General features: G+C 40.8%; 1 protein-coding gene across 1 annotated transcript in view; it reads left to right on the top strand.

The window, feature by feature from the left end:
- Positions 1-234: 234 nt before the first annotated feature.
- The window catches only part of SMURF2 (SMAD specific E3 ubiquitin protein ligase 2), a 69724-nt gene continuing 45678 nt past the window's right edge, over positions 235-24280 (top strand). The window contains exon 1 of the mRNA XM_053375308.1: positions 235-863. Within this exon, the coding sequence (XP_053231283.1) occupies positions 812-863 (52 nt within the window). The 5' untranslated portion in view covers positions 235-811. The remainder of the gene's footprint in view (positions 864-24280) is intronic.

The raw sequence follows: 24280 nt of genomic DNA, 5'->3' as shown, positions 1-24280 counted from the left end.
GAAAGGTAGGAGAAGCTATCAACACTTTCCAACTTTACACCACCATTGAGTTGGGTTTGTGGCACTGCAGAGGGCTTGTTGGTGCAGCTCTTTGGCTTTTTGGGGGGATGTCGAGGGACAGGCCCAGCTTTCCTAGGAAGCTTCTGCTGTTCCCCAAGTGGAGCGCTGGCAGATTGTTTCCCCATTGTGGGCGTTTATATGACATTTTTTGAGAGAGTCTTTAAGCTTCTTTTGTTGGACAGCCGGCATCACGGAGCTGGCCGTGCCTGGAGTTCTCGCAAAGCGCGCTGGGGGTCGGGCCCCCATCGATGTTCTTCCGCGCGGCCTCGGGAGGCTCCAGAACGAGGGGGCCTTTCACCGAAGGGCCGCCCGCGACGCCTCGCCGCCGCCGCCTTGAAAGGGGGGCCCTGTCGTTACTGCTGCTCCTCCACGAGGAGGCGAGGCCTGTGAGGAACTGGGCCTGAGGCGGCGAAGCGGGAGGGGGGGGGAGAGAGCGAAGCGGCCGGCCGGCCTTGGCGCGAGCGACTCCGCCGCTCCCCCCTCAGGCTTCTCCCCCGTCTGCCGCTTTGTTGTACTCGCCGCCTCAGCCTCGGGCGGGAAGGGAAGGGCAAGGCGGCTGCGCCTCCGCCTCCTGACGCTCATGGCGACAGTGGGCACATCCGGGCTTTTCTCCATTCGGCGTCGTGAGGCGCGTCCAGCCCGACTCCATTAGAGGCTCTCTCTCTTTCCCTTTCCCTCCCGCGCCGCCCCCGTCCCCGGCGGCAGGGAAGGAGGGTTACCGCCGGGCTCTCGGGAGGGATTCCCGGGGGTCATGTCCAACCAAGGGGCGAGGAGGAACGGGCCCGTCAAGCTGCGACTGACAGGTGAGAGGAGCCGTTGCGCGCGGCGGGGCGGGCGGGCAGGCAGGCGGCGCGCACGCTTCGCTCCCGATACACACGTTACGAGGAGGAGAGCGAGGCCCGAGGGGCCTCGTTTGCCTTGTGGGGTGGGGTATGGGGGGGGAAAGCGGGTCGGCTTTGACAATGGAAGGGCCACCCGAGAAGAAAGAGGCGTTGTGTGGGGGAAGAAGGGTGTTGCGAGGGGAATATAATTCACGTCTGTGGAGAAGCCGTTCGGAAGTTGCGGGACGCTGAAGAGGGCGGTGGGGGTGGGGAGAGAAAAGGGCCCCAGGTTTGGTGAGGAAAGGAGAGAGAATTTCGCCGTTTGTTTTCAAAAACAATAATAAGGGAAACGTGAGGTGTTTGTGTGTGTTTGTGTTTCAACCCACTGGCCGGGAGCCTCGAGGAGCGAGCTGCTTCCCCCACTGCCTTGTGTATGTGAGACTCTCTCGAAAGCTTCCAGGCCTCGGCAGAAAAGTAAGCTCTTCACCCCACGCTCCCACCCCGCGATCTCAGCTATCGTGAGTGGGGGGGTGAAGAGTTTGCCGAGGGGTGCGAGCTTCCAGGTGCAACGGTTGCTGCACACGACGCCCTGAAGGGACGCATCCTGCAAAGCGTCGGACTCTTCCGATAAAGCCAGTCTGAAACTCCAGGGCTCGAGCATCGTGAGAGGTTTTTCCTTTCTCTATCTCTCCAGCATCTGGATTGCTCAACCGGTTCGTTAGGATGTGAGGCCGCTTTGGGACGTGGGTTTAAGTGTAAGTTGTGAAGCAAGGGCAGGGTTAGAGAGAGTTTGATCCTTTTCCTCTGGCAGCTTAAACTTGAATGAGTCTCTGCCGCTTTGCGCCCTTGTTTTCGCCCTGCTGGAAATCCACTTCCGCAAAGGAAGGTTGTGTAAGGTTGTGCCTTGATGAGATGGAGAGGGCAAGAGCACGAACCTTTTGGGTATTTTCTTTCTTTCCAAAAGTGGATATATATATGTATGTGTTTGGGTCTCTAAAGAAGTCTGGAGATGGAAGGAAAGGCTTTTTGGAACAAGCTGGTTTGACTGGAATGTGCAATAGCTGTGGTTCTGTTTTGATGCTTATGCTACCATAGCGCAGAGCAAAAACGTGCTTTTAAGCTTTGCAAATCATATTTTTTCAAGTTTATTACTGTTACTATTACTATTATTAATTTTTACAAAGTAATTAAAAAAAGTGCCACCCCACACCCGAGACCATCCATCGTAACTACCCAGCCTCCCAACACATCAACACCTCTTGAGATGGTTTGACCCCTTTCCGTTTTAACAGTACAAATTCTACAAATACCTTCCATATCTCCTCAAAATAATTTCTCCTCATATTCTCTGTCTTAACCTTAATAGCACATCTTTGAAAATCTTCAGATGCCTTGCTTGGAAAATGTTTTGAGGCAGTTGTCTTGTAGGACTCCTACTTCAGTTTCTATTTCCACCTCACTTGTTAGGATTTAGGATTCATATCCATGCTTGTTTGTTACAGTAAAAAAAGACTTTTTTAAACAAAAAAGATATGTGTTTTTAAGCCAGTGTCTCGGGAAAATGATGATAGCACTTTCTTTCTACTGTATACTGTATTTCAGGTAAACCTTGTGAAATACGGTCGCTTACATAAAATATTTAAAAAGTAAGCATAAATTAAAACTAACAAAACACACATATGTATGCCCTGGATTAATTTTATATGAAAGTTAGATTGCATCTCCCCTCAGGGCAAGATTGTTTTCAGGTAGCACTATGATAGCTGTAAATCATTATTAAAAGCAGACCTGTACTCAGCCAGGCAGAGGTTGTTCTTACTAATAGCTTGTATTATCATCAACCATTTTTGAATGGTACCATCTTGCAGTCTCTATAATCTCTTGTGCATTTTACTAACATATACATTCTTGTTTGTGTGGCTCTAGTTCTAATTCTGCAAGAACATAATTGGGAAATTTCCAAAGTTGATATATGCATATTTATTGGGGGGGGGGACTTGTGGCCCTGCACATGTTGTTGGACTTCCATCAACCACAGCCAGCATAGCCCAATCGTCAGGGGTGATGGGAGCATCATTTGTTGTTGTTTAGTCGTTTAGTCATGTCCTACTCTTTGTGACCCCATAAACCAGAGCATGCCAGGCACTCCTGTCTTCCACTGCCTCCCGCAGTTTGGTCAAACTCATGTTAGTAGCTTCGAGAACACTGTCCAACCATCTCGTCCTCTGTCGTCCCCTTCTCCTTGTGCCCTCCATCTTTCCCAACATCAGGGTCTTTTCCAGGGAGTCTTCTCTTCTCATGAGGTGGCCAAAGTATTGGAGCCTCAGCTTCAGGATCTGTCCTTCCAGTGAGCACTTAGGGCTGATTTCCTTAAGAATGGATAGGTTTGATCTTCTTGCAGTCCATGGGACTTTCAAGAGTCTCCTCCAGTACCATAATTCAGAAGCATCAATTCTTTGGTGATCAGCCTTCTTTGTGGTCCATATGATGTCCAGCATCATATGCAGAGCCAAAGAAATCAGGTAAAGCTGCAGAAAGAAGTTTGGGCAAATGCACTTTGTGGAGCGCAACATCCTTGGTCTAAAACTTGGCTGAAGGACTGTTTTGCAGCTGGTATTGCCGCTGCTCTGGAGAAGGAACAGTGAAGTTCAACAAAGACTGGATTTACCAAAGACGTGCTTTACAATCTTTTTAAACCAGCAAGTGGATAGGTAGTCATTACGTCTGTCCCTTCCCCTTGCACATTTTCTAATGCTCTCAGATTTGTAATTTTGGAACTATAGTAGCTTGTCTCAGGGAAGGATTAATTAGTATTCAAAGTACATAACACTACTTAAGTATTAGAAAAAAATTATAGGTAATTGTAAAATTATAGACATCAAGCAGATACCCTATGACCTTTTAAAATGTGTGTTTTTTGGGGGGGTGTTATTGGGTTGTTCATTTTATTTTGATTATATATTTTGTGGTTTTATATTTTGATTTTGTTCTGTGAACTTCCCTGAGACCTCCAGGTATTGGGCAGTATATAAATTCAATGAATGAATGAATGAATGAATGCAGACAAAAACCCTTAATACCATTAAGATTAAATATTCTGTATTTTGGCTAACTTTAAATGTGCATGTCATGCATCACATTCTTTTTTGTAGGGAAGCTTTAAATGCATAAGGAAAGTTGCTATAGAAAAAATATTGTTAAGTATTTGAAAGTAAGTAATATTGAACTCAGTGGGACACCTAAGTAAACATGTATAGGAGTGGCTGAAAGTGGTTTTCTTAGGGTTTGCTTTAGAATATCTAAATCTCTTGTACTTTGTGGTTTTGATAATCCATTTTGGTATGAAACATACTTCAGGAACTTCTAAATGCTAAAACTTTATTGAGCTAAAGTTCTTCCTTGAGTGTGATTAGAAGTAGTTTACTATAAGAATGTTGACATATCTAGTTTTAGTGTTTTTAAATTTTATGAGGCTAGCAGTCTTCTGTTTTGGCTTCAACCTTTTTTTCTTGTCCTGGTTCAGTTCTGTAAGCAATATGTAGTATTTATTTATTTCACATTTATTATCTCGGTATTTGATAGTATAGACTGTGAAAACTGGATTGGAAAAACTGGATTCAATTAGCAGTTTTCAAGACGTAAACATTAAAAGTTTTAGATGGAAACATTGTTTTGACTGACTGGATAAATGACAGGATAGTGTTTGATGTGAGGCCAGGAACTGATTTGGAGCTAATACCCAACTTCTATGTCCATCTTGAGGAGCCAAATAAAATATTTAGCCTAGGCCTGATTTAGAAGAAAAGGTTGATTCTTTTGAGGCTTTAAGAATGTTCTGAGAAATGTTTGGCATACCTTTGCACTAAGTGTTTAACAGTTTATTTAGATCTCTGTTTTATAACCACTGTAGAGACATAACTTTGAATTTTACTGGATGTCCAGCTTATTCATAGTTCTGTATCTTTGTTCACTGTGTGTCTTATTTACTTGTCAAAACGTCAGTGTGCAGTCTACAACAAGTTGCCATGTGTTTGGCTGCTGACAATGCACCGATATATGAAAATAACACTAAGAATATTATTAGAATGAGAATAGGTTTCTGGTTGTGCACTATATTTCAAGCAGATCTGAACTTGCACTTTTACTACTGTTGATTTATGGGGATGGGTCACCATCTGCCTTCTGTAACTGGATGTTGAAAATGGGCTAGCTGTTTGAGAGGGCTATGTGCCCCCCACCCCCAAAAATTGACTACTGAATTAAGTTGGATATCCAAAATACTATGAAAAACTACGTTGTATATAATGTATTTTAGTTTTAAAACAGAGTTTTGCTTTGCTGCCTATACTGAAACTGCAGCATTCAGAAGTGTTTCATTGCAGATGAAAAGTAAGGCTGAAATCCTATTTAACTTGGTGGGATTTACTTATGCATAAGATTGTGCTGCATGTATCATGAAAATGCTCTAAATTGAGATAGCAGTAATTAAGTGTTTGGGATGGTAATTGTATGGTAAAGTATCAATCTGGATGAAATGTGCTGGTTAGATGTTTTGATGCTTTAGGTTTACACAGGTAAATACTGTGGATATTTTCCTTTCAATTCCAGTATGAATTCATGGGTCCATAAGGATGCTGACTCCTAACCTTAGCGGTGAAGTATTTGTGCTTTTTAAATAGATGTGGTGTATCATTAAGGACAACATCAGAACTATTGGATAGCCACTTAGTTAATGAGACTGTGCTGCTGCTGGTGAAGCTTTAGTATAATCATATTAGATTCTTAGTTCTCTTTTAAAGGCAACTGAAAGGGATTTTTTTTTATTGGGGAAGCAGATGCCATTGAGGAATATATCCTAATAAGGACTATATCACACATACTTCCATACTTCACGTGAAAAATCCTGACTTTTCCCATCCAGTAACATGTATGGACTATAATGTGAATGCAGACTTGACAGCAATTCCTGTGATTCTGTTGGCTAGAGAAAGAGCAGTTTCAAAAGTAGGACAGTCAGGATTGCTAAAGTGTAGAGTAAAATGTCTTCTCTAAACCTTCTTTTAGGTTCTTCTTCATTACATTATTTATAAACAACTAGTGTTTTCCCCCTTCTATAACTTTGTCTATACCATTTGTAATTTCATATCTTCTTTCTTTTTAAAAAAACCCATAGCATTTCTCTTTTCTCCCTCCAGGGACTTAAAAAAAACCCTTTAAAAATGAATTTCTAATATCAAACATTAAAAAAAAATACAACAAAATGAAGAAATAGAATAAATATATACCATGAGAACATTTTAACTCCAAAGGACTGGACCCCCAAATCAGTAAAGAACTCACCCCCTCAATCCAGACAGTGTAAGTAGATAGAGCAAGTGATTAGAAATTGAGACATATAAGGACCTGAAAGATTTGATGGGGAAATGATGGCACAAACATTAAAATAATAGAAGAAACAATATCATACTTACTTAAAATTATTATGCATTCCATATCCTAGCATAATATGGTGGGTTTTCCTTTTCCTTTTACAAATGTAATAAAACTATACCAATCTTTAATGCATTTATCTGATTTTGAAGAGTCATATACTCTGATTTCATGAATTAGTTTTTCCATATATTCTAAATAGCATAGGTAAATAGGTAATAGGTAAATACCATACCTTATGGTGCCACAAGGTTAAAGTAGTTCCCTTTAAATCTTGCCAGTACTTAGTGATTGTTATATGTTATATGCCAGTACTTAGTGATTTAATTTCCACGAAAAGAGCTGCAAAAAAGGGGGGAAGGAACAAAGAGTCAATGAATACTATGTAAAATTCAGTCAGTCCCTTTTTCTCAGCTGTCATTATCAGTTTCGGCTTCTTCATATTTGTCATCATATTTATTATGGATTTGTTGCCCAGATTGAAACAAGCAGTCTCTCATGAGCTTATATCCCTAGGAGAAATATGAAAACATAAAGCTTCTGATTTTTTTATTGTTAACCCAAAGACCCGAGACAATCTCAAAAGATTCCAGTTCCTTCTTAAAGGGGATGTTGTCAAAGGGTCTGTAACCAATAAGGCCAGGTCATCCTCACACAGATTTAATACGTGGGTTCATCTTATAATACTATTATACAAAATAATTTAACAAAATTAGTAAGCTTTATTGTTCTTAGAAACACCAAATTTTCAATAGCAATTGAAAGGTACCCTCCTTTTTCCAATTATAACTGATAGATATTATAATCACCAGAAAATTATGTTTCATTTATGTGACCAAAAAGAATGTGCAAGGGATCTACTGGGAGTTAATAGCCTGTAATGTCCCTGCTCCTGCCAACCTAGCAGTTCGAAAGTACGCCAAAGTGTGAGTAGATAAATAGGTACCGCTCCGACGGGAAGGTAAACAGCGTTTCTGTGCGCTGCTCTGGCCACGTGACCCGGAAGCTGTCTGCGGACAAACGCCGGCTCCCTAGGCCAATAAAGTGAGATGAGCGCCGCAACCCCAGAGTCGTCCGTGACTGGACCTAATGGTAAGGGGTCCCTTTACCTTAATGTATTCTATATGATCCACAATGATTTCAAAATGCATTTCTTTTAGGACAAACCCAATATATATTGAGAGTGGCTAACTTATGGCATTCAAATGTTGTTAGACTACAGCTTCCATACTCTCCAACCATTTGCCAACTAAATGTTGCTGTTTGTTTTCTATACTTTATATACCTTTCTTCTATTAGGAATGAGGAATCTGTGGCCGTCCAGATGCTTGATTCCATCTGTCCCAGCCATCCTGGCCAATGGTCAGGGATGACGAAAGCTGTAGTGCAACAACACCTGGAGGATCATAGCTTAGCCAGTCTTGTAATATATATTGATGAGATCCGCTCTGTCTGCTTGGCAGTGCCAACAAGTGTCCTTTGTTCCTGGGTATATTCTACTTGGTTTCAGTGGTGTTAGATACCATCTATAAAAGCTTTTATGGGAACTTTCCTTAAGGTAGGCTTGCCATATTTCAAACAGTGAAAATACACAGAAAAGTTGTTGAGCTTCTTTTGGCAAAGTTGTTGAGCAGTTTTTTAGGTATTTTTATGGAAAGTCACCAAAAACGGCACTGCTGATATGGGCTGCTATACATCCAAATTTTCCCAGACATTTTAACGATTTCTGCCCGGACACTACTGACGACTGCAGAATTCCAGATATGTCCGGGAAATCCCAGACATATAGCAACCTTACTTAAGGTTCATGCTTGAAGTCATTTGTGGGAATTTTATATACCTTTCCAGCTGCCTAGAGAAGTATTTATCTGTAGATCTCTCTCCAATTTAACTTCATAGGGATTTGGGTGCAGGTGTGACTCAAATAAGAGTTTACAATGCAATTCTCAAAATTCATTTATGTAGGGGGCAGTATTAGCCATGGCTGATGTTAATTTAGCCCTATGACTAAGCATAGTTGAGGTTGGCAAGGGAGGGAAGAATTTTCATGTTCATGCGGAGAGCAGCTAGCTGATATGATACCAGGGAAGAATAAGGTCAAAGACAGGAAATGCTTCCTCAGGAACTTCTGTTCCTATACCAGATTGGTTTTTGTTTTTGTTCACTGCTTAAGCGCTTTCTTGCAATCAAGTGGTATATAAATTTTGTAAAATAAAATAAAATGCTAAGCCAGTGTTTGTGTCCCATTTCTGCTCCTTTCTCACTGAACCTGCAACTGAAAAAACCCTTCCTTCCTTTGGAATCTTTGCCACCCTCTCCTTTCTATATTTTTTTCTGTCATGAATTAAGGATATCTCAGGGTGGATATCTCAGGAATTAAGGATATCTCAGGTTTAAACTGGTGATTGAAATCATGATTTAAATTACCCTGGAAAAAAAGAGATGCTTAAATTAGCAATTTAAGTCAACTTTCTGATTTTGAAAATCATAAAACAACTGCAACTTGCTAGTTCCTGGCCACCAGTATAAACCCAATTTATAAATAAATTTATAAATAAAAAACTAGCATACTATGGCTTGTGTTTGTTCATCAAATTAGGATTATAGATCAGGATTCCTGACATTACATCTGAACCAAGCTTAGATTCCTTACATTAAAATGCTATATTTGGATTAAACTGATGCAGGTTATGGTGTGAGTAAGTCCCTAAAGCAGCACTGTGTGTGGTATCTTTCTGCGAACTTGTGGACACAAATTGTAGTGCTGGTTTCATCCTCTAGTGCCATATATGGGCCAGTACATCTGAGATTGTTGCTAAAAGTCTTATTACTGAGGGTCTTATTTATATTCCAAGCAAGGAAAACAAAGGCCCTTGAGAGGAGTAAGACCTCACTAGCTCTCCTATGCCTGTGAAATTTGCTCATCTTTGCATATCTCTTAGAAATGTTGTCTTAAAAATTTTTTTTTGAACTGGCTGTTGGTGGCTGGGGTTTTAACATTTGTTATGCACATTCATGTGTTTGTTTTCAGAAATAGGACATGGTAGAAAACATGGCAACTAAAATCTTGTTTCCTACAGCAAAAAATGTGTGTGTGCGAAACAGTGTAGGAGTATTTCTAAGATGTGAGATGCATTTAGCAGGTGTTTGCTTTCTGGAGAAGTGGAAGAGTAAAAAAGACTTTGGATGGAAGAACAGGACTGGCTGAAAATATGTGCAACTGTGCCAAGGTGTTTGTGGACACAATTTAACTGTATAAGAAATGTGGCAGACTGCCATTGGGAATTACAGCCTTGTGTCAGATGCCCCATATCCCCCATAGTTTCCTTGTGTCCTGACACCATTACGTTTGTTTGCTGTTTTGCTCCACAGGAGTGTGGGTAATTCAAAGTGTAATGGTCATCTACAGTTATGCAGTCTTAAATCATTTCTGAGGTTAAAGTGACATGTGACATTTGTGGGAAAGCTAGGGATAAGTAACTCATGAATAAATATTGATAATGAATTAAACCTCTCCTTCTCCCATCCACATTTTCTGTGATTTTAGAATGATTGAGTTTTGATATTAAGTGTTTTAGTTAAATAGATATGTTGTTCAGAATGACATAATCTCCTCTCCCCCTTTGTACAATGTGAGTTGAAGTAAACCAGTAGATCACAGTGCTAATGATTGACTAAGCTGACTGAACAGATAGAGTATATTTCTTTATTTGCTGTATGTGTATAATATAGAGAGAGCAATAATTTATGGATAACACATAGAGTATGGTTCAGGAATTATCCTTGATTGTGCTAAGTGGGTCCAAAATGCTGGGGAATGTCTCCTGGTTCTTAAGGAGGAAAAAGCAGGTTTCTGAATACACTGCTGATCTCAGCTGATTGCTGTAGTTGCATTCCATTTTGTATACCGGTAGTTGTTAAAACATCTGTGCTTGTTGTAAAAGCACAAGTCGCCACAGTGAATATAGTAAGACTGCCGCAGTCTTTCAAACAGAATGAAAAAGGTTACTAAACAACTTATACTGTCTAGAAAGTAGCAAAAGTGACTTCAGACTTACTTTTGTGTCTGTTAATGTGTGGTAACTACAAAGTTAATAGTAGTTTCCTTTGCCTTAGCTCTCTAATTTCCTGTCCACCAGTATCAGTTGCTCTAAGCAGCCACTTCTTTTATTTTGAACAATATTATGTAATACTGTATGTATGATTTTCCTCCTTCTGTTTTATTTTGGTCTTGGAATAAAAGCTAGAAGCACCTTTTATCAGTGCCTAAAGTGCCTTTAATCAACTGCAGTTGGTATGACAGCTACAGTGCTTCCTGGACTGGGAAAGCTTGGCCACAGTAGTTCATGCGTTTGATTCTTCAAGACTGGTTCACTGCAGTGTACTCTATGTAGGACTTGCCTTGTGCTTGATCTGAAAGCTGCTGTCAGGGCAGAATCTCGGAGCACGTTTGCTGACAGTGAGATCTTTTAGAATAGAACATCTGTGCTCAGAGTCTTATACTGGTTCCTGATTTGCTACTGGACCAAGTTCAAGTTGTGACTATTAGTATATAAAACCCTTAACAGCTTGGGGCTAGTTTACCTTTGAGGTCGCCTTCCCCCATATGTACCCGCTTGACTGTTTCAATCTGTGGAACTGGCACTGTTACAAGGTGCCACATAATATTTATTCCACATTTGCAATAAATCAGTCTTTTAGTGTGAGAACACCTAGACTTCGGAACTCCCTGTCTATTGACATCAGTTTAAACAAACCTACTCAGGTATGTAGAATGCTAATGTGTATTTTAATCTATTTTTAGTTTGTCACTGATTATAGTTTTTTTGAATGCTTTAAATAGTTTTTTTAAACTGTTTTTCAAATTATATTTTATTATTTTCTAAAACGTATATGAACAATAAAACACAATTTAGCCTGCAGCATATGAAACATAACTGGATTTCATAAAGTTTACATTAGAGTTACAAAAATAGATGTCCAGATTTGATACAATGTGTCAGTGTCAAAGTCTATCTGGAGGTGAATGACTGTATCCTCAAAGTATTTCACTGAATGATCACAGTCATTCTTTGGGGGTACCAGAGGATTATCTGCCATTACTGGCCATTTTGTGATACAATAGGAGGTAAATTGTTTCAGTGCTTAAAATATTTGGGGGCATTGCTGAAATTGTTTCTGTGAATAACCCTAAAAATGTACCATATTTACTCGGATCTAATGCACAATTGAATCTAATGCGCACCTCAATTTTCAAAACCTTGAAACCAAATAATATTTGCTGGTGAATGTAAATGTGCCATTAAATCTAACACGTGCCCTAATTTTTGCGAAGTAGTTTGGCCAAAAGGTGCACATTACATTCGAGGAAATACGGTAATTTAATTTCAAGAGAATCAAGTTATTGGTTGGCTTCCATGGTTTTCTCAGTTGTCTATGTTTCAATTCTTAATAGAAAAATGCCTTTATTATTATTTTTATAACAAGATTTTTTTTATTTCCTTCAGTCTTGCATGCCTTACATTATTAACTTGAAAACACTTTACAGAGTGTCTATTACCGCATGGCTACAAATAAGAATAAACCACAATTCAGTTTCATTTTCCATAATTCATCAGGTTTGTTAAACCAGTTTCAGAAGCATAATTCAAAGCCTGCTTTTTTGCAACTGAAGTTTGTTTGAGATCACAGAAGCTTGTACACAGAACCCTAAACAGTGGTTGATTCCTATGTGTGAACAAGGCTAATTGATTTTACCAGACAGAGTTAAAGGAGCCTTTTCTATTTAAACGAAGAACCAGTTTGTTCAGTTCTCATTTATGAATATTTACCCTCTACTTATGTATTTTGTTTTCACCTCATAAAAATGTAGTCTTCCCAGTAACTATGAGGTATTGTTTCAACATATCAGTCATGGACATTTCTTTTTTGCTTGCTGCTTTGGATTTGTGGTAGCAGAGTAAAAGAGAAGCACTGGAAAGAAGACAATAGCATTGTTCAGCATACAGATTCCTGTATTCTCATATTTGATCTCTCAAACTGTCATGGGCGCTGTATCGGAATATTAAAAAAAACCCTATGTGTTGCATTCAATACTTCATGAATAGATTTCTGCTCACACAATAGGACTTCCCTTCTCCTGCAGCCTCCCCACCCCCCATAGGGTACCCAACAAGCCTTTTCCACTCATACAGTGGTAGCATTGGATACAACCCAGTTCCTTCATAGGTAGAATGTGCAAAATGAATGCAGTACATCAAAGAGATGCACGGTTGGTTGTAAGAATAAAATTATGTAAGTGATACTCAACTTAATTGTAACTTAACATGGTTTAGTAGCCAGATTTGCACCATCATTGAGGAAATATATGAAGTGGAAAATCTATTTTACATCAGCACTTTTCTTGAAGATTTGAACCACCATTATTTAAATTGATCCACTCTGTGTGTGGAGGACTCTGTGGATTGGTGTGGAGATTGTGCAGGTCAAAAAGCAGTTGGTGGGAGCCTCTGATAGACCTCAATCCCCTTCCACAATGAACCCTTCCATTTGTACAAGGGACCCTCTGGGTACAACCAAGAACGATAAGGCTAAATTGTTTCTTATTCTAGATTTCAATATTTTTAGGCAGTTGGGACAGAGGTAGAGGGTGTCTTGGAGGCTTTCAGGAAGATGTCTAGACAAGCTTTGCTAATAAAAATGGGCATTTCATTGTAGAACGATACCCCTTTAAAGTTGTTACCTTGAGCCTGATGTGGTGATGCAAAAAATGAATTTTGGTACTGCTTTGGCCTTACATGTTTTCTCACTCCCAAAGTTGGGCTGAATCCAAATGTTCCCTTCCTACAACAGAGGAAGAAATGTACTAATCAAAAGGCATTTAAGGGTATTTATTATTGGAGATGCAAAAATATAACTTGTGTTTCCAGCTTTCAAGACAAGCCATTTCATCAGTTATCCTTCTAGTGCACTTGCATGGCATGAATCAAGGTTCACATTTCCATATGTGTATTTGAGTTTAATCACAGCAATAGCTATCATTGCTTCTAAGTAGCTGGTTTATCCAAGGCCCTTAAGGTACAATGATGGGCCCTCTAAAAGTATCCAGATTGGAGTTAGGTCAGTAATACAGAAACAGGTTTAGTTTTGTGAAACAGACGCTAATGACTTGTAAAACCTAAGTGTTGCTACATGTTGGTTCTCTTTAAAGTATGACTTTGTAGATTTAGCTTAGTTATGTTTAAACAGATGGGCTGCCAAATTCCTTCAGTCTGTACAGAGTGTAATTTTTTAATGCTCTTTCTCCTCTCCTCTCCTCTCCTCTCCTACTCTCTAAGCTTCTGTCCACACACACAAAAATAAAGATGAACTATTCAGCTGACAAGAATAACCCTAAGAAACTCCGATTTTACACTTTTCTGTATAGCGCCGCCTTCAGAATTAGTGTCTTAAATCAGATACAGTCAATAAATTATTATTTTTTTTCTGTTGGGGAAAAGCTGGGATTTATTCAAATTTTTCAGACTAAGGAAAACTAGAGTACAATATTTGGAAAATGGCGAACTAGGATTATTCTAAAGTGCTTCTGTCACTTTAGCAGAAAGGGATGATTAATGATGTCTGATAAAACAGCACAAGGTCTGGTCTGTCAATTGGCAGTAGGAGTTTTTACTTAAAACCAGGTATACAGAAGTAGTTAACCTATAACAAGGATACAGGAAAAGCCTCACAAGTCAGCCATGTAGGCAGAAAGGATGCCAAATGGGAAATGATTCACCGTCTCCGAATGGGATGAGCAATGAGCAGAAACAGTTTAAATTTCAGACTTTGGGCTGGATTCAACTAACTGGTCCTGCTAGCGGAAGTTTGCATAAGAACTTCCGCTATTGCAGTGGGGTTTCCCCTGTCTCCTCTCCATGGGTGCCCCCCAAATTGGCTGGGGGGGGGTCAGGAGAACCTCCAAAACTGCATGCGAGGGGAGGAGAGGGGAGATCTATCAGGCAAGCAGAAATGCTTGTATTTCCCAAGCATTCGGCTTACTTCTATGTTGAATTTCTACCTTATCATTTAGTGCATTACTAACCAAATGCAGTGGTACCTCCGGTTGCGGATGGGATCTGTTCCGGAGGTACAGTTGGATCCTGAGGTTTCTGCAACCTGTGGACCGCTTCTGCGCATGCGCGTGGTGAAACCCAGTAAAATACTTCCAGGTTTGCTGCATATGCATCCCGAAGTTTACGTAACCAGAGTTACGACTGTATATGATAATGCCTGTATCCATCTTACCCTATGTCTCAGTGTGCCCTGTGCTTCAAAATTCTTAATGAAACATGGATGAAAGGCTAGTGTAGTAGCGGCAAAGAAATCAGTTTAGTTTGTGTGAGGTATATATTTTTACATTCAGAAGATGTTCGTGGCCTTTGTAAATTATGCATGTGGTGAAAACCACACAATATAACATGCCAGCTATTCAGATGACAATCAGACTCTCAGATTCATTGTTTCAGAATGTGGAATCTTCCTGAGTTTCAGTCATGTATGTGCATGCAACACATGCGTAGACAAGTGCACAAACCTTTAAGAGTGTGTGCATCTCAATCTTGCACATCTTTACTTGAAAAGAAGTTCTGCTTGTGAAGAAAGACCCTGATCTGCCCCACCATTTCTCTAAGGCAGCTTGTTGCATATGTCCTGCTAGCCTCTTCAAACACATGTTGGGGAAAGAGGGAGAGAATTAAGGCAAGCTTCATTCTACCCCCACCCCACTTGGAACCCCTTTTGCAATCTCTGCACCTTCCTCCTCATTTCAGTAGTTTCCTTCATCTTGTAATTCCCAGAAGGATCCTGGGCCGCCATTCTAGACTCACTTAACCCAAGAGGCTTAATCCCATTGAACTCAGTGAACAGAGGGACAGTTAAATCATTTTGGACTCTTGCCCTTGTGAGGGTCTTACGGGGGAGGCGGGCCCTGGACTTTTCACTTACTTCAATAGGTGGATGACCGCTGAGAAGCCCTCCTACTTATTCTGCTGAGGGGGGGGGGACACTTGGATTTCTGCCCCACCCTGAGAATATCACTGTCAGTGGAATTATGGAATTGTATAGCAGGAAGCATCCCCAAGGATCCCAACCCCCTTCAATGCAAGAATCTCAACAAATAGTCCCCCATCCTATTTGAAACCATACCTGAAACTGCTTAGCTTTGCAAATGTGCTAGCAGTTTTGTTGCTGCAGGAGGCAAGTATATCTAACAGGATTGCAGAATGAGGGAGAGCCTGCCTCCTATCTTTAGTTGCAATTTTAGGAAGAAGAAAAAAGCAGGGGAAGAAGAGAGTAAAAACAAAACGCCCCTGCCCTACAGTCTTGGTAATACATTTTTCTTGATGGAGGTGTTGATAGCCACTTCAAGCTACCCATTGCAAATTTTGCTATAACAGAGGTGTCCGAAATACTATCCTTTCCCTTCCCTTCTTCATGTTGAGAGAGGGAGAATTGTCAAGAAAGCCCCCCGCCCCCAAACAATGACAACAAAACATACAATACAGATGAATGTGCTTCACCTGCGGTTTGCTTTCTTGCAAATCCAGACATGGTTGGATACTGAAAAAGATGATTTAATCAATGAACTAAATACACAGAATTAAATGCTGCAGCTATGATCACCGAAATAAATTGTCTTCAGCACCACATTGTCTTGTATAAGGAAGTCAGTACTGATGAGCAGATTGTTAACTGGACAGCTTTAGATTTGCTTCGGTGGGTGTACAAGTGGAAGCTGCAAGAGAGTTTGACAAACTTTGTTAGACATTTCATTACTCAATTTTTGTGAGTAAACTAGAACAACTATATTGTAGTGAGTAGGGTAAAATTAGTGCGGTTTTGGAGCCACAGTGCTCTGGTTTATTTTGTATTCTGTTTTGACCTTTTGCCTGATTTTGATCTACCTTTTATTGTTAATAACATTTCCTGATTTGACCGCTGAAGGTTGTGTGATTTCCAAGTTCAGGGTTTTAGAATCCCCATGAACCTAGATGCTTGGAATTCATGCTACTGAAAGTTTAAGATTGGAGTTGTGAGATGAGCATGCTCTTCCGAGATCTGGGAGCAGGGGCATCTTACCCATAGAGGCTAGTGGCGTGGGGCGCCAGGGCGGCAAGTTCTGCAGGGTGCCAAGGCAGAGGCTGAACGCAGCACCTCCCGGCATCAGCTCGCCACCCTCGCCCGCCTCCACCATGTCGCGCCGAAGCAGCGCCGTGCCTGGAGCCTTCGTTTGCTGTGGCCACCGTGGCACGAAGCAGCCAGCTGAGCTGGGAAGTGCTGCGTCCAGCCTCCACCTCTTCCCCGCTGGAGGAGCCGCCCTCCAGCCGCTGTCCGCCTCCTCCAGATCCACCGGCAGCGCCGTCCTCCCTAATAAACTCTGGGAAAGGGGGGGGGGCGCTGGAGGGAGCTTTGCAGCATGGTGCCGGATATGCTTACGACGGCCCTGTCTGGGAGACACTTAGGGAGTGTGGACTGCTCTTCAAAATATGGCAATTCTAGACTGTAAGGGCAAGAATAATGGTAGAGGAGTATAAAATTCAGTGCAACAGTTGTGCTAGCAGAAACTTCCTGTTGCACAACAAGCATCAGGGCCACACAGCAGTCTGTTGCACAGCCAGCCATGAGAAGTATGCTGACTTCATGTGCATTCTTTTTTGGAAGTCATTCTGCTAGTATAGGTAGTACTAAGGGCACTATATTGAATTCCTCCCCCTCTGTGCAATGGGACGTATTCACAGGAAGGTGTGCTTAGTATTATACCATTAAATCTTCAGGATCTATTCTAGGAGATGCCATGTTCAGATAACTGATGGGCAAATCAGGGGTAACATGTCTTTTGCTGCTGCTGTGCCCAGCAGACCAGCTGACTGCAGCCAGGCAGGTGGAGATGCTAGGTGTCAAGTGTGGCGATGGACATCTCCATCCAGTTACAAAAGGCCAGTTGCAAAATGCGCCTGGCGCCTGGCTAATTTCGAACGCTTACCAGGAAATTGTTCTTCACAATGTCGGAATCAGGCCTTTAGTTGTTGTGGCACCCACCCTTTGGAATTTAATCCCTTTGAATATTAGGCATTTATGTTGTCTTTTGGGCACCTGCTGAAGACCTTCCCTTCCAACAAGCCTTTTAAGTTGTGGTCTTTCCCAGTCTGCATATGCGTTATAATTATTTTTAATAATTTTTTTAATTGTTTGTTAACCTTGGGCTTGTTGGGAGGAAGGGTGGGAGACAAATTTAATAAATAAATAAGTTAGCATTTTATTTGATTTGCAGCTGGTCATGGCACAAGGAAATGAACACTCACTCATACTCAGGAAGTTCAATTATAGAATCATAGACTTGGGGAGTTATTTCTAAGTGTCTGATTATGTAGTTACAAATCCATATGGCAGGTTGATTTTTGTGGGAAGGCATCTACAGTTATGTTGAACACAGAAAATATCAGACACGTGTTATAGACACACTCAGTGAGGAAAATGACAACATCCTTAGCTAATCTCAGACCTCTCACATTATTAGAAATAATCTCATATCTACATACATCAGGGTGTCTAGATGATGTGCATTTATCATGTTGCTTTAGTTGCTATATTCCTATAATTTAAAAGTTCTGTCAAAAGGTTTTCTCCAGTAATGTATAGTAAAGCAAAATGTATAATATATCCTTGTACTCTGAGGTTTTTTGCTTCAGGAAGAGGCAAACAAATAAGTGGGAAGGCACAATAATGTCTTACTGTGTCTTTGCTTCGCTTCTAGAAGAGAGAAAGGAGGAGAAAATAGGGGTCTGCTGCTTTCAGTAGCAGTCATGTGGCTTCCACATTCTTTTTTTCTCCCTTAGAGTAGTTACTAAGATCACAAACATGAAAATGGAACACTGAAGGTAGTGGATTTTTGTCTTTTGTGGAATTGAAGGAGGAAGAGGAAGGGAATCTGCAAAATTATAAACTTTGTTTTTTCTTAAAGAAAAGAGAACCTTGATCTTGGCAGGGAAATGGGAGGAAACTTTCCTATTCCTGAAGAATTTATCTGTAAATGTAAATATACACTGGTTAATATTTAAGCCATTTACCTTTTCACACAAGCTCTGTGAATCCATGCTATGTATTGCAAAGAGAGCATAGTTTCTAGAACTACTGCAGGTAGTCTCTTAAGCTTCTGTACCGCTATTATAAATATTTCAGTAAAATGTCATTAGTTGTATCCAGTAACAACTAGATTGCTAGGATTTTTTGTGTCTTTCTATTCAGGATCCAGCATAACCCGTCCAAATCTTATTGTCAAAAAGCTTTCTTTTTAAACTGTATATTAGAGTGTGCTTAAAAAAAAAAGGTGTAATCTCTCTCCTGGTTTTAAAACGTAACCCATGAGCAAGTCTTAGAGTGACATTTGATGTTAGTCGCCCTTGGAGTAGACCCACTAAGTAACAAGTCCATAAATTTCAATAGGCCAATTTTGAGTATGACTTAGTTGGATATTACCCTGAGAGTTGAAGGTATCTCTTGGGTCATATAAAATATGAATAGTATTTGAATTTTTGAAAGTCACTTCCATGCTAATCCTGGGAGGTAGCTATGTAATATTGTAAATAAGTTTTGAGAAACAAAAATGCAAAACAGTACAATTCAGTCCTGATTTCTGAGGGAGATGCAAAAAGATAAAATTCCTAAAACTCTTGTGTGAATGGGTCATCCCAATACGAGGCAGCACTGAAATTCTTTCTTAAAAGAATACAAACTTAATTCATTCCGGTGGTCCGTCCACAACCAGAAAAGTCTGTATCCAGAAGCGCTGCTTCTGCTCACATGTGCGACGTGATAGAGCGTTTCTGCATGCACACACGGTGTGAAACCTGGAAGTATACACTTCCAGGTTTGCCACGTTCACAACCCAAAGTTTACATATCCGGAGGGATACATAAGTAGAGGTACGACTGTATAATGGAGTCTAGATTTATTTATTTCTACATTTAGCCGTCTCCCCTAGAGATTTTCATTAAGGGGACAGAACGTTGTCTGTTTCATACACTTTCCTTACCATTATCCCAAAGATGCTGTCTTTTAGATCTTAAAACATCCTTTGAATGACTACAAGCAACCTCATTGTTCAGTGTAATATGAGAACCACTGTATTATATTCAGAATTTAAGGAATAGCACTGACACCTATGGGTGCCCACTTCTGCAAAGGATGGTAAATACCAGCTGCAATGCCCTATTGTCCAGAAGGTGTAAAATTGCTCTCAACTTAATTTTAAAAGTGAATTTGTTTAAGTATCCTGCCTTGTTACCATAATGCCCCCTGAGTGGCCTATAAATGATAGTTCCATCAATACTTAAAATTTCAAAAATGTTAAAACTGCTTAAAAAAAATTACAAAGCATAGTGGAGCAAGAAAAGAAGTAAAAAATTGAGTTCAGTCAACTACTCCGAAGCACTTGGGCATATGCAACCATATATTTCTGATAGTGAACTAATTGTTCAGAAGGAACCTGATTTGGAGAGAAAGTTCCATAAACAGGGTGCTGCCACTGAGATGACCCTGTCCTTTCTGGGCACCCCCTAATGTCTCTCCTCACTCAGTAGTTGTCTTTTTTTGTATATATTTTTTATATTTGCCACACTTTCTCTACTGAAAACTGAGGAATCAAACAGTAAGTTTCAAAATAACGTAAGTATCATGGCACTTTCAATGTTGTTTCTCTAGAAGAAAGAAGAGATGTGTAATGGAGAGGCCAATCTATCAGTTTCAAAAGCAATATTGTTGACTGCTATTTTGCTCCCAAAAGGCTGTTGCCTCCAAGTATAGTAGTTAGCTAGTTCAAATTCCCGCGACAGAGTGAGCTCCCATTGTTCTGTCCCAGCTCCTGCCAACCTAGCAGTTTGAAAGCATGCCATTGCAAGTAGATAAATAGGTACCGCTGCGGCGGGAAGGTAAACGGCATTTCCATGCGCTCTGGCTTCTGTTACAGTGTTCTGTTGTGCCACAAGCAGTTTAGTCCTGCTGGCCACATGACCCAGAAAGCTGTCTGCGGACAAATGCCAGCTCCCTCGGCCTGAAAGCGAGATGAGCACCACAACCCCATAGTCCACTTTGACTGGACTTAACCGTTCAGGGGTCCTTTACCTTACCTTACCTAGTTACCTAGTTGTCTAGTTTCCTTTAAGGAACTGAAAGGCTGAGACTATTTAAATAAAGTTTACCAATGGAGATTGAATATTATCTACACAAAAGGTAAGCAATTTCATTTGCTTAGGCAATCGGAGTTCAGTGTTCATTCTGAAAGATGCATTTTGTTGCCTTAGCTTATAGTTGTGATGGTTTTAGTAAGTGTCTTCTGATTAAATAAAATAAACATAATCCAATTTAAACAGTATGCGTAAGGTTAAATGGGAGCTAGCATGAGCAACACAACTCATCGCTTATTCAAACACATGGGTAGTTTGACAGATACTATGTATCTCACACTGCAGTTTTCCAAGAACCTAGAAGTTGTTGTTTAGTCGTTTAGTCGTGTCCGACTCTTCGTGACCCCATGGACCAGAGCACTCCTGTCTTCCACTGCCTCCCGCAGTTTGGTCAAACTCATGTTTGTAGCTTCGAGAACACTGTCCAACCATCTCGTCCTCTGTTGTCCCTTTCTCCTTGTGCCCTCCATCTTTCCCAGCATCAGGGTCTTTTCCAGGGAGTCTTCTCTTCTCATGAGGTGGCCAAAGTATTGGAGCCTCAGCTTCACGATCTGTCCTTCCAGTGAGCACTCAGGGCTGATTTCCTTAAGAATGGATACGTTTGATCTTCTTGCAGTCCATGGGACTCTCAAGAGTCTCCTCCAGCACCTAGAAGTAGCAATTAGTAATTTCTAGACGGGGGTCTTCAAACTTTTTGAACCGCAGGCCAGTTCACTGTCCCTCAGACACTGTTGGGGGCCAGACTATCGTTTGAAAAAAATATGAACAAATATTTAACTCACCTGCTTTTGAAGGTTTGTGGCCTTCCCATTCCCCAGCCTTATGGCAAAAACGCAGGGAGGCTTTGCTACAGCTGGCTGGAAGCATGTCCCATCTTTAGCTGGCACTGAATCCTCGAGATGCCTGTCTCTCCCTGGAGCCTTCCTGCAGAGGAGGAAGTTCGCCTCCCCACATGAGTGGTTGTGTGCTGCTTTCTGGCAGGTGAGCCATTTTTGGCAAACCCCCCCCCCAACAATCAAGCGGCCAATGCTGAAAATCGGTCATCCGCTGAAACGAAGCGCGAGCCCAAGATTGTAAGCGGCGATTAGCTGCTTGATTGTTGGGGGGGGATTCTGAAATCGCTCACCCACCTAAACACAGCACACAACCACTGACGGTGGGCATGAGGAGGAGGAGTCCAAGAGCGACCCTGCCAGGCGGCGCCCTATTGGTTGGCGCCAAAGCCCGTCAAACGCGTTGTGGTGCTCGGATTGGCTCTTTCCTTTTTTTTTTTAAAATAAATTTTTATTAATTTTCCAACACATATTAAATAACAATACAAGACAGTACAAAAACGAACACACATATAAACATGTATAATTTCTTAACCTTCTTTTCCTTAAACCTTCCTTCAGCGACTTCCCCATACCTCCTTTTTCTGCATCCTTGTTTTAAATTTTTCCAGCAACCTCTAATTTTATTTACTTATGGCACTTCCTTTAAATCCTTTTTCCCATGTCCAATTGTTTATCGCTGCAATTCTATTTTGCATTACTCAAAACATTTTAGCACTCATTAATTTTACAACAGTTCTTAAGGTAAACTTTAAATTTCTTCCAGTCTTCTTCCACCGTCTCTTTCCCTTGGTCTCGGATTCTGCCGGTCATCTCAGCCAGTCCCATGTAGTCGATCACCTTCGTCTGCCATTCTTCCAGTGTGGGTAGTTCTTGTGTCTTCCAGTACTTTGCTAAAAGTACTCTTGCTGCTGTTGTCGCATACATAAAAAACATCCTATCTTTCTTTGACACCAATTGGCCTACCATGCCCAAGAGAAAGGCCTCTGGTTTCTTCACAAAAGTGCATTTAAGCACCTTTTTCATTTCATTATAGATCCTTTCCCAGAAAGCCTTAATCCTTGGGCATGTCCACCAAAGGTGATAAAAAGTACCTTCAGTTTCATTACATTTCCAGCATTTGTTATTGGGCAAATGGTAAATTTTTGCAAGCTTGACTGGGGTCATGTACCACCTATAAATCATTTTCATAATATTCTCTCTTAAGGCATTACATGCCGTAAACTTTATACCGGTGGTCCATAACTGTTCCCAGTCTGCAAACATAATGTCATGTCCAATGTCCTGTGCCCATTTAATCATAGCTGATTTAACCATCTCATCCTGTGTGTTCCATTTCAACAGCAAGTTATACATTCTTGACAGATTCTTAGTACTGGGTTCCAAGAGCTCTGTTTCTAATTTCGACCTTTCCACCTGAAAGCCAATTTTCCTGTCCTGTTTAAAAACTTCATTTATCTGGTAATAATGGAGCCAATCTCTTACTTTGGACTTCAATTTCTCATAACTTTGCAATTTAACTTTTCCCTCCTCATACTCTATAATTTCCCAATATTTCGGCCATTTAGATTCCATGTTTAATTTTTTCACTTCCTTAGCTTCCATCGGTGACAACCACCTGGGTGTTTTGTTTTCCAACAAGTCTTTATATCTAATCCATACATTATATAGGGCTTTTCTAACAATATGATTTTTGAAACCTTGGTGGATCTTGACCTTGTCGTACCATATATATGCATGCCAGCCAAATCTATTATTAAACCCTTCCAAGTCCAAAATGTCTGTATTTTCAAGAAGCAGCCAATTTTTCAGCCAGCAAAAAGCCGCTGATTCATAGTACAGTTTTAAGTCCGGCAGGGCAAACCCCCCTCTTTCTTTTGCGTCAGTTAGTATCTTAAATTTTATTCTGGGCTTTTTGCCCTGCCAGACAAATCTAGATATATATTTTTGCCACCTCTTGAAACAATCCATTTTGTCCACAATCTGCAATGTTTGAAACAAAAATAACATTCTCGGCAAGACATTCATCTTAATAACAGCAATTCGGCCTAACAAGAAAAGTCTCAAACTTGACCATATTTCTAAATCTTTTTTCACTTCTGCCCAACATTTCTCATAGTTATCTTTAAATAGGTTCACATTCTTAGATGTCAGATTTATCCCCAGGTATTTCACCTTCTTTGCTATCAATAAACCAGTATCATTCTGGAATTTCTCTCTTTCTGCACTTGTTAAATTTTTATCCAATACTTTCGTTTTCTGTTTATTCAGCTTAAAGCCTGCTACTTGACCAAATACTTGTATTAACTCTAAAACTCTTCTCGTACTAGTGTCTGGCTCTTGTAAAGTTAAAACTAGATCATCTGCAATCGGATTGGCTCTTTCCATGTTAAACAGCGGCGGGTTCTGCAATGGCCGGGCAGGCTGGGTTCAAGACCCTGGCGGGTTAGATCTGGCCTGCGGACCGTACTTTGAGGACCCCTAGACCTCATGTAGTGCCTGCTCATGTTGCTTGATAGGCAAATATTCAGAAAGATTGCTTTGATATACTGGGATTTTGAATCTTTCAGCAGGCATGATGTATTCATATACACTAAACAGCAACAAGCAGTGGAAATTTCCTCTGTTTGCTGAATATCCTAGATTTTTTAAATGCTAAATAGGGGTTGACCTTACCTGGGATGTTGCTTGTGCCTTTTCCCCATGCTAGTCAAAAGTGCCAGCAAATTGTGCACAGGGGGAGTGAACTCTGGAGTGCGAAACCAACAACAATGGCATCAAATACTTGTGAAATCCTGTTCATATGAGGTGCTCTTTGGTTTCAGGATTTAAACACTTTACAGAGTTGCCATTGGTGGGGAAGCGGACATCTGAAAGAACTTTTAGAGACAAAGACTTTATTTCTCAAGTTTTT

The sequence above is a fragment of the Podarcis raffonei genome, chromosome 2 (assembly GCF_027172205.1).
Source record: "Podarcis raffonei isolate rPodRaf1 chromosome 2, rPodRaf1.pri, whole genome shotgun sequence".
Taxonomy (NCBI): domain Eukaryota; kingdom Metazoa; phylum Chordata; class Lepidosauria; order Squamata; family Lacertidae; genus Podarcis; species Podarcis raffonei.
The sequence above is the reverse complement of the archived record's forward strand: the minus strand, read 5'-3'. Positions and strand labels throughout refer to the sequence as shown.